The sequence below is a fragment of the Petaurus breviceps genome, unplaced genomic scaffold (assembly GCF_028583685.1).
Source record: "Petaurus breviceps papuanus isolate PSGF00001 unplaced genomic scaffold, PetGlider_PUasm1.0 90723, whole genome shotgun sequence".
Classification (NCBI taxonomy): Eukaryota; Metazoa; Chordata; class Mammalia; order Diprotodontia; family Petauridae; genus Petaurus; species Petaurus breviceps.
The window spans coordinates 154,309-165,614 of record NW_027187323.1 but is presented as its reverse complement, the minus strand read 5'-3'; the positions used below and the strand labels follow the sequence as shown (position 1 = coordinate 165,614).

Here is an 11,306-nt window from a genome sequence, read left to right as displayed (position 1 = left end):
GTCACTTAATCTCTGTTTGCCTCAGTTTCCTCAACTGTAAAATAAGGGTAATAATACCTATTTTCCAGGATTGTTGTGAGGATCAAATGAGATACTTGTAAAATGCTTGTTTCCTTCCTTCCCTCAGGATCTATGGGGAAGCAAGGGCCACAAGTATATAGTGGATATAGACTTAGAGCCTATAGGAATTACCCTTTCCCACAAGTCTCACTGTCTGGGTTTGAATGGAGTAAGGAATATAGGGAAGGGAAAAGAAAGGAATAAGCATTCATACAGTGTTCATTGAGTGCCAGGCACTGTGCTAAGCACTTTGTGTGTATTATTTCCTTTGACCCTTACAACCATCCTTGGAGATGGGTGCTGTTATCTCCATATTGTGATTGAGGAAACTGAGGCAAACAGAAGTTAAGTGACTTGCTCAGGGCCACACAGCTAGTAAATGTCTGAGGCTGGATTTGAACTCAGATCTTCCTGACTCTGGGCCCAGAGCTCTGTCCAACGTACCACTTAGTTGCCTCTGAAACAAAGACCAAGATTCCATGAGTCTTGGTGGGGGGAGGGGAGTGGATGGGTTGGGTTTACCAGCGTTTCTTTCCCCACAACTCAAAAGATAAAGCATTAGTTTGATGTTTCTGTATGCAACCCAAGGTATTTTCTCCTGCTAGTAGCGCTTCCAGCCATGCCAGTTTCATCTAGAGAAAGGACTGGAGGGCTCAGGAGGAGAAAGGTCCTCTATTGCTTAGTGCTATATATAAAGTGCACCTTTATTGTTGGGAGCCTTGAAGGCCCTGAAATCTAAGGGTTCCCAGCCTCAGAGGTCCAGCGGGTTGAGCCCAAATTGCTGAAGTTGTACTTTGTGCTTGTCATGGAGCCTCAGAGCAGCCTCGTCCCACTCAAGCTTGACGGTGGTCAGTTTGGCCAAGAGTCGATCCAGGCTGCACTGTAAAGGAGGATCATCTTTTCATCTCAGTACCACAGAAGAGAATAAGTGAATTATGCCCCACATTGACTTTGGAATTACATCTCACCTCCCACTGTTTTCTTAAAAGCCCTTCGTGACAGGGGCCTAAATTAGCCATGTCACCTGCCATCTGTTACTGGGAGAGATGGAGGACCTTGGACTCCTGTGCAAATGTCTCTTCCTTGCAGCCTTTCTCCAAGTTAAGTTTTGTCTTTCCCAGTGAGTTCTAAAGAGCTAGTTAGGAACTGATTGGTGAGCCCAGGAAGAGGGTGCCAAAGTCCAGGAGGCAAAGGTGCAAGAATAATGCTGGCTGGCTGGTACTTACATGTAGAATTTCTTCATACTTAGCCTCCATGTCTGTCACATAGGCCTGAAGCTGGGCAAGGGTTTTGTCTCGCTCTGCTAATGCCTGTTCAGCCTCTCTCTTAGCAGTTTTTGCCTCTCTTTGACATGTCTCTGGAGAGCCAGGAAGAGGATTAATGAGGAATGCAAAGCCCAGCTGGATAGGGGCTACTCAGCGGCCTGTGGGAGAATCTGTCCCATTTGCACTTTTCCAAGAGACAGAGCACCATTAGATGTCTCACCTAAAAGAGTGCTGTCTCATCCCTTCATTCCTGTCAAGCTCAGCTCTTTGGTCCTAGCTCTAGCCCTGCTGTACTCCATTCTCAGAGCACAGACTGATCAGTTACCCATCTAGGAGATGGAGATTCATACCTAGTTCCTTCTGAAGGACCTTCACTTCCTCTTCCAATCGATGGCTATGTGTCTCAGTCTCTTTCCTCAGGGTTTGGTACTGACGATTCATCTCTTGGAGTAAGGGATGGCAGAAGGAGGAGTGGGAGGCACTCCCAGTGAGGAAGACCATAAAATTAGAATTGGAAGAGACATCATTGGCCATCTAGTTCAATCTATACCAGAACAAGAAATCTTTCTACAACATACCAGCTTGTCACCTGGTTTTTGCTTCAAGACTTTTCGTGAGAGAACATACAACTTTACAAGCCAGTCCATTCTACTTTTCAGTAGATCTAAATTTTAGGAAGTTTTTTCCTCATTACCCTTAAATTTGCTCCTCTCCAGCTTCTGCCCATTCTTTTTAGTTCTGTCTTCTGTAGACAACAGGAACCAATTTAACCCCCTTTCCATGTGATGGTTCTTCAAATATTAGAAGATAGCTACATTTCCCCTAGAAGTTTTCTTCAGGCTAAAAATTACCAGTTCCTTCATCTGATCCTTGAGGATCGGATCATTATCATGATCTTGAGGTCCTTCTCCATCCTGGCTGTACTCCTCTGCATACTTTCCCACTTACATCCTTCTTAATATGTGGTACCCAGAAATGAACATGATGCTCCATATGGGAGATGACATTGTAGGAAGTTGCCTTGGGAAACCCTTTCCCATGGCTTAGTGATAATAGATACAGAAAATTCTGCTTGTCAAGTAACCAAAAAGGTGGAAGTTTATAACAAATAGAGAACAGAAAGACAACCAGATCCCCTGTCCCATTCCAGTTCTACAATGGGATGGAGGGGTCATAAACCTTGGGACATCTAAGATCCGACAAGAGCCTCATCCAATTTATGCTGAGCAGAGAAAGCCCAAAGACAGAACTGGTGATAAGCTGCTTGTCCTCTCACCTGCATACACAGCCTCTCCATCACTTCGAGCCCTCTCCACCTCAGCCTCCAACTCCTGCAGCCTCTCTTGGAGTCGTTCTCTGCTAGCTATGGCTTGGCGAGTCTCATCCCGCCGAAGAGCTGGGGGTGGCACCAATGAAGTCCTTAGCCCACATGGAATATCCCATCCTCCCAGGATACCTCCCACTAACACACACACACACACACACACACACACACACACACACACACTCACTCACACACTCCTGGAGACTCCAAGCTCCTATTTGCCCAATGTTTTAGAGTTCTCTGCTTCCCCCAGCCCTGGACTCTACCAGTCACTCTTTTGGAACAAATTTCTTCTCTACTCTGGCCCATGGAAAATGGCATCATCATATCTCTGTAAGGATTATAATTAATTATAATTCTAACCTTTATTACCCAGACTTCCCATGTAAACAATCTTCTGAAACGATCTATTTAGCTAGGATCTAGTTAGGAGCGAATTTGGTGTATTCCACTCTCAAGGGAGTAAAGGGAAATATAGCAACCTCCTAGGGGCACTTCCTCTACTGTCCCCTTACCCAGATGGTCACGGAGGATCTCCAGCTCCAGGGCTGTTCTCCTGTGCTTGATCTCAACGTCAACATCTGTCCGTGGCAAGGAGGAATCACAGGATCATAGATTTAGAGCTAGAAGGGGCTTTATTGTCTGGTCCAACTCCCTAATTTTATGATGAGGAAACTGAGGTAAGTGAATTTGCCTAAGGCTACAGAGCAATTCAAACAAAAACCACATCTTCAGACTCTGAGTCCATGACTCCTCCTATATTACAAAACAGGAAGTGGGGGACAGTTTCATGGAAACCAGATAAAGGGCCTAAACTATTCTAGCTTCTCCTTAGTCATTCTCCTCCACCCCCAAGTTCAGAGACCTCTTTGGGGTGAAAATAAAGGTTTTCTCTGGAACTGGGAGTACAGGCTTGTGAGGTACTGACAATTGCAAAAGTTAAGTAGGTCACAAATAGGCTAGGCTGACCCTGATGAGATTGTGGATCCCTGGGGATTCCAGGAGAACCTGCATTTTATTTTCATGTAGAATCCTGGTCTCTGGAAACAGGAAGAGATAGAAGATGGGTCTTCAACTGAAGAAACTGACACAAGTCCATCTTTCCCCATCCCTTAACCCTGCTCTTTGGGTACCCTTGTTATAAATGAAGGAACCAAGGTTAGGAGGAAGAACAGACTCAGATTGAATTCCACCATAGGGAAGGGGATCAGGATTCTAAGCGAGGCTAGGCAGCCAAGCCAAGAAAGTCCCCACTTCACATGTGTGGAGTAGAATTGCCTTCAAAGATACTGGCGCATTGTTCCCACCAACCTCTACCCACCTGACTCACCTTGACTCTTCTTTTTCTTTTTCTGTCCCCCAACTTTTGATCCCTTTCCTTTGATTTTTGGTGGCATTTTGATGTCCTATGGGAGGAAATGGGCACATTGTGTTCAAGTTCGGGGTACTAAGGATCTGCCCCCTGTACTCTCATTTCAAGGTGACTCTCTGGTAGAATAATAATTGGTGATCAGGCTGTTTATCCTCTATGTAAAAAAGAAATTCCTTTCGTTCCTCTTTTGGAGAAAGTAATTCCTGGTATAAGACGGGTTTTGTGCCTACCTATACCCCCTATTTCTCTGCCTCCCCTTACCTGTAAGTACCTCCCCAGATGTGTCTCCTATCTCTTCTCTGGTGTGTCTCCCCAAAGAACTCAAGTTGAAAGGCAGTGGGATGGCCCAATGAGTTGGAAGACCAAGGAAGGGGCTGGATTAGGGGAACCAATCCAGATCAGCAATGTAGGGGGTGGAGCTTGTAGCAGGAAAGTTGAATTTCTGGGCTGCCTTCTGTCCTAGCAACCAAGAAACTTGAGAGTTGGTAGGAAGACAGAATTAACTAAAGAGATTATTCCTGCTCTCTCTACTTCCCCTGTTTCACATCCCAGAGGGAACTGGTGAAGAATGATTTGGGGAAGATTGGTTCAGACTTTTTTGGAAACCATAAGTTTGGAACATTATAAATTTTAAAATAAAAAAAAAAGTTTTATTATGCTGCTGATGACAACAGTAATAATAACTATTTGGTATGATTCCCATAAGATGAAAGGTTTGAGTTAGACAATTTCTTTTCAATTTTGCTATCATTTGCTTTCATATTACCTTCCTTTCTCTGAATATATTCTTCCCCTATCCATTCAGCCATGCAGCAAAAAGAAAAAAAGTTCAGTGAAAGTAACCAACATATCGAAATTTGATAGTATAATATTACAATATACCTATAACCACAATTCTTCACTTCTGCAGAAAAGGAGGTGAATTTTCTCATCTCTTCTTTTTGAGTAATCTTTCAGCTCTAAAATGACATGTTTTTATTGCATAAAAAATTCTTTCATCATTTATTTTTTATTTTGTTTTACTTTTCACTGATATACTTTTATTTATATCACCTTTTCTCAACATATCTCTCCCCTACTCAGAGAAGTTACTCTTTTAACAAAGATTAAAAAAGACAAAAAACAGACTTCAGCATAACCAACTACCAGATCAACTAAGTCCAATAGTATATGCTGTATTTTACAGACATAATCCCCTTGAATCTGCTAAGATGGAAAGGAAAATACATTTTCTCATTTCTTCTTTGGGGCCAAACATTGCCCATATATATTATATATGTATATATATTTTTTATGAGGCAATCACGTCAAGTGACTTGCCCAGGGTTAAGACACTCTGCTTTCTATCTGCCCCTAAAACCTTTCCCCTACTAAAGTAGGATACATGTACCTACAAATACATACAACATACACAGAAAGAATAGGCACAAAGTACAATGGTGTAGTCAAGGCAACTTTATGCTCTCAATATTTATTCTCCATGTAGTCTTCACGGTGCTTCCTCAGGGGCACAGAATTTCTTCCTGTTGCTCTGGGACTCTCAGGGTCCACTCCCCTCCTTAGCTCATGTCCATTGCCAGGACGAGTTCTTTCTTGAATTCTTAATCTTATTTCTTTTGCTGGCAAAGATCCCACTCCTTGAACTGCTTCCTGTCTCAAGTGACTGCAGGGCTTAGTAAACTAGCATTTTAAGGGAGATCAAGGGCATGGTTAATGTGTCAGCTAATGGTAAGTTTCCTCTCTATGTACATCAGGAAAAATTTTGCACATTTTGAAAAGGGGTAGCAGAGTGTTACCATTTTGTCAACACATTAACACCTAATTATTTGCCCTTTTACTTCCTGTCTTTGATTACTTTTTTGGGTGAGTATAATCAGTTTGGTGGGGGGGATCAACTTCCTCCTTTATATAGGTTGCATTAATTTTGCATTTTGTTTTCCCTCTTCTGTATACTTCACTTTGTATCAGTTCATGGTTGTGTCCTGTATTCTTCATATTCGGCATTTCTTATGAGGTAGTAATTTTCCATTAAATGTGGCACAATTTGTTTAGCCATTCCCCAATTGCTTCCAGTTCTTTGCTCCTACAAAACGTATTGCTATCTATATTTTGGCTGATCAAACATTTGTTATGAATCCACTATGTAGGATACACTTTTAAAAATATAAATATGAAATATCACTTATCTTCAATGAGCTTATAGTGTAGTAAGTTTTATAATTGAGGCTTGCTATGGCATATTGGTAAGGGTACCTAGAACAGAGAGGACATCTCTTTCTATAAGAGAAACGGAAAACAAGGCTTAGAGAAAAGTTGGATAACACGTATAATGAGAAGTACTACTCATAATGACTAGGGTATACTAGAAGGAGCAACAGAAGGAGACTTTGGTCATCTGGATCCTAGTTCTAACTCTTTCACTAAGTAGCTATACATCCTTAGGATGGTTAGTCACAATCTTCTGAGTCTTAGTTTCTTCATTTGTTAATGAAGCGATTAAACTAGACAATTTATCAGGACTTTCCAAATCTATAATCTTGAACTTGAGAATCTGGAAATGCTGAGGTTTTGTTTTGTTTGAGGTTTGGGTTTTATCACTGACCCTCTTGTCTTTTACATTCTTTCACTTGTCAGCTTCACCCACATGTAAGCCTTCAACTATCACCTTTATGCAGATGATCCCCAAAGTTAAATATCTAGTTTTGACCTTTCTCCTAAACTCTAGTCATGCATTTCCTATTCATATACCGACTCTCTCCTTATGGATGTTCTTCTAACTTCTCAAACTTAACATGTACAAAAGTGAACTCACTTTCTTCCATAAAAGCTAACCCTTTTCCTCAATTTCCCAACTTTTGTTAATGGTTCACCATTTTTGCAGTCATAGCAGGATTAAAACTTTGACTCCTTTATTTCCCATTTGAATCAATTCCCAAATCCCATAGATTCCACCTGGATAGTACTTGCTGCATCTATTCCTTCCTTTCTATTCTCACTACCATTACCTTAGTTCAGAACCTTGATACCTCTCATTTGAACTTTTTCAATGCTTTACTAATTAGTCTTTCTGCCCTTTATATCTTCCTTAACATATTCTACAAAGCATTACCAATATACCTTTGATTGTATCACTCAAATACTGCCAAGTGGATCTCTGACATCATCAATTTGGGTATTCTCTTCAATGATGCAGATAACACTCCATCAGTGCTTTCTCAAGTTGCGTGATTTATATGCATATTCTCCCCTAAGTTTGCTACAGGGATCCACCCAGTGTACTGTAGGCTTTCCTTGTTTTTCTTGACATCTTGAAGATGGATACCAGTGGTTCATTCTGATTATCTTATTATCCTTCAGACTTATTAAGTAACTAGACCATCTTTTCCTTGATGATTTATTTTTCTCTTGTTATTAAAAAACCTTACTAGTTGCACTCTTCCCACATCCACCATTAACCTCTATGTTTTCCTCTGTGTGATAGAAATTTTATTATTTGGAGTTTTTGTATTATATTTCTTGCTACCATAAAGCAATACAAATAACAAGTTAGTATTAAAAAGATGGGCTATTGTTTCCAGGGGACATTTGGGGTCATTAAAGAAGATTTGCTTTCATGAAGGCAATCAAGTCCACTCTCCTCCCATCTTATTGTCCATCTGTACTGGGCCTAACTCAGTGTTAATATGAATTGTTTGCCCCAAATATACATTTTGTTGTTCAGTTGTGTCTGACTCTTTGTAGTACCAATGCAATATTCACTCACCAACAATGACTACGAATATGCTGGCATAATTCTGAATTGCAAAATATAACAGACTCTCCATATAGAAGACAGAAGCGAAACATTTATTCAGCCACCAGAAAACCGAATCCCTAAACCAGAAACCTGAATCTATCATAGCAACAAAGATGTTAATACACACAGTATGGAGCAAACCATCCTTTAGCCTTCCCACAAACAAACAAAAGTCTAGTAGTCACAGCATGGGGCAAACAAACACAAACCTAGCTGCCTCCTTGGGTGTGTCCTTTCTTCCCTCCAGCTCTAACTGCTTTGACTCCCAGCTTCCTGTGGGCTCTGCTTCACCCTTCAGCAAACTCCTCCCACCACAGACTCCATGTGATTCCATTCTGCTTATTAGGGGACAGGGAAGATCTTCAAATTCTCTTAGGCTTATTAAGGGGCAGGGAAGGTCTTCCCATTCCCATTACATTCTTTGTTATCCCGGTTGAGATTTTCTTGGCAAAGATACTGGAGTGGTGTGCCATTCCTTCTCCAGCTCATTTGCATGACATAACTGAGGCAAAAAGGTGAGTGACTTGCCCAGGGTCACATAGCTAGTCAGTGTCTGATTTAAACTCAGGAAGAGGAATCTTTGTGACACCAGGCCTGTCATTTTATCCACTGCATTACCTACCTGTCCTCCAGATATTATACTTATGGATAATAGTAGTGAGACACAAATTTAGGGAGCAAGCTCTATAAATCATCCATCCAAATGCATGTCATAATCTAGGCAATATATTCATATCCACTTCTTTCCTGCTTTCTTCTTTCCTGTTCTTTCTTGCATGGATGGACAGGATAAATTATTTTGAGTGTTATGACTATATCTTGAAGGATTCTCTGCATTGTTTTATGGCATGATGAAATAACATCTACTAACAGGTACATCTGTGGACCTCATTAAAGTAACTATGAACAAAAACTTCAACTTGGACTTCATACTGGATTAGCTCCATCGCAGCAGTGATCATCTTTGGTGAACAAAAATCTCTTTTTTTATGGCTCATCTGATGTTGGTGATCAGAGGGTCATTGAAAAGGGTTGTTTCTGCTGTTGTAGCTCACTAAATTTGGAATGATTTTGATGTATTGATAGAGACACTGTCGGAAAAGACCTTTTAAGATGGTTTTTTACTATTCAAAATCAAATGTAGTTTGACAACCAACAAACTACAACAGTGGGCTCTTATATTTTCTATATCTTTCAGTCAGTTGCAGAACAGTAAGGGTGTGGTTCATTGTTGAATATCAGTTGTAGAGTCCTGTTTATTCCCTACTAATCTCTCATTAAAGATGTCTTTGATTTGTGTATAAATTATTTTCTTAAATATTTTGCATAGATGGCAAAGTAGATATATAGGCCAGTAGTTGTTTCTTTTGCAGGGGAGGGGAGATATTAATAAAGTCTAAGACAGGGGTGGGTAACCTGTGGCCTGGAGGCCACAAGTGGCCTTCTAGGTCCTTGGGTGTGGCTTTTTGACTGAATCCAAGTTTTACAGAATAAATTCTTTTATTAAGGGGTTTTATTCTGTGAAGTTTGGATTCAGTCAAAAGACCGCACTTGAAGACTTAGAGGGCCACAGGTGGCCTCCAGGTTGCAGGTTTCTTACCCCTCGTCGAAGATAACCCCCCATTTTGTATTCCTCCTTTTGTTTGATTCCCTCAAGGCTTTTACAATTGTGTTAGTTCCAGCAGGGATCTCCCGTATATCAATTTGATCCAATACAGCTGCCTTTCTAATGTTCTCTTTAGTACCGTGTCTATGTCTCCTATAGGCACATATGGAACTGATGAGGTTCAGGCACCCCTAAACCTCAACAGAACTATGAAATTATGAATGAATGAAAAAGCATCACTATGTGCCAAGCACTGTGTTAAGCACTTGGGATACAAATACAAAAGGAAAGGCAGTCCGTGCCTTCAAGGAATTTACATTCTAATTGGGAGAAACAACATACAAAGGACGGTGATGGCCTGGAAGGGACCTTTTGGTTCTGAAAGCAATAAAACAATAAATGAGGCCATAGAGGCTTGGATGGACATATCCCTAGAAGAAAAATGGCACAGTTGATTTTATCATGGTTCCAGCTCTGAGGAATTGGGATGGTACATGCATACAGCAGCTAGTAAATCTAGTGAGGTGGGAGAGTAGCAAGACTGGGATCTGCTAGATATAGTGATCCAGGTAAGACAGTTAATAGTCTGGAGAGGGGAACCTCAAGCTAGAAGTTCTTAAGGTGAAAGGGCATGAAGGAACCGCCAGAGCATGGTTTCTGGAATGGGAGGTTAGTTGTCACTAAAATGTTGAGAAGATAGCTGGGAGTAGGAAGTGTTAGAATCCAGGTTCTTTGGATCCATTGTCCTTGATGGTGAGAACAATAATAATTGTTACAAATCTTTCACATTTTTTCTATTTATTTTCCTCCTTGAATTTTTGTTCTTATAAGTCCCTGAAATGATTTTGCTTAACTAGATTACTTGTCGGGTTTTCTTTAAACCAGTATTACCCCTTTACTGATTCTTTCCACTAGATGACACTCCTCATAATTCTTCATGCTTCTTTGAAAGGTTTTACAAATAAGTTCATATCCAACACCCTTGTTGTTTTTGACCACCATATTTTTACACTTCATAAGTAAGTTAACTATTTATGAACTCAGGTACTTTTTGGTCTTGTTGTGGCAATTAGTTTACATGGGTTAAGCTTCTATATAATATTATAATCAATGCTAATGTTATTTCTGTTGCCCGTTCCCCATTATTATTATTATTATTTTTTTTTTTATAAAGCAATCAGGGTTAAGTAACTTGCTCAAGGTTACATGGCCAGTTATTTCTGGGTGTGGTGCTGAATATCTGAGCCCGGATTTGATCCAGGTCATCCCGACACTGGAACCAGACTCGCAGAGCCACCTGGCTGCCCCTAAGCAATTGGGGTTAAGTAACTTGCTCAAGGTTACACGGGCAGGTGTTTCTAGGTGGGTGCTAAGTGTCTGAGCCTGGGATTCGATCTCCAGGTCTTCTCAACACTGGAGCTGGTGTTCTTACTCGCTGTGCTACCTGGCCGTCCCTCGTTTCCCATTATTTATGATCAATTACTTGTTGAAATAGTTCAGGATTGAATTGCTTCAATTAGATGCCATACCCTTTTCTCCCCCTTTCTGTCTCTTTCTACCCCTCCCCCCTACTTTACTCCCTATCTCTTTCTCTTTACTTATTCTGATTTTTGCTCAGACAAGTCAGTGATCTGACTAAAAGAGACAGTTGATTAAGGGGATAAATCTCATATAAAGAATGAGTCTTTTCTGTCTGTTAAAATATTAATTTTGTGTGTGTGTGATGTTATTTGGTGCTATTTGTAGTGCTTACCAATTCTTTTCTTGAAGAAAGTATTCATGATATAAAGGCATGAGCTTTCTGTGTAGTCTTCTTTGGCTCCTCTTCTTCCTCTTCTTGAATCATGTTTTCCCACATAATTTTTTTTTTCTATATTTACTTT

At 40.6% G+C, this 11,306-nt stretch overlaps 1 protein-coding gene across 6 annotated transcripts; it reads right to left on the bottom strand.

The window, feature by feature from the left end:
• Nucleotides 1–743: 743 nt before the first annotated feature.
• On the bottom strand, nucleotides 744–4,359 carry DRC12 (dynein regulatory complex subunit 12 homolog). Of its 6 annotated transcripts, none has more exons than XM_069066611.1 (7): nucleotides 4,283–4,359; nucleotides 3,971–4,055; nucleotides 3,165–3,230; nucleotides 2,602–2,721; nucleotides 1,676–1,768; nucleotides 1,287–1,417; nucleotides 744–940 (listed from the first exon to the last, which is right to left on the bottom strand). In XM_069066611.1, exons 2-7 carry the CDS (start codon nucleotides 4,044–4,046, stop codon nucleotides 812–814), a joined length of 615 nt encoding a protein of 204 aa, XP_068922712.1. In that variant the 5' UTR covers nucleotides 4,047–4,055; nucleotides 4,283–4,359; the 3' UTR covers nucleotides 744–811. The 6 variants fall into 6 exon arrangements, with proteins under 6 accessions (XP_068922712.1, XP_068922713.1, XP_068922714.1 ...); XM_069066612.1 differs by having other exon boundaries at nucleotides 3,980–4,055; XM_069066613.1 differs by having other exon boundaries at nucleotides 3,980–4,055; nucleotides 4,293–4,350.
• Nucleotides 4,360–11,306: the final 6,947 nt, after the last annotated feature.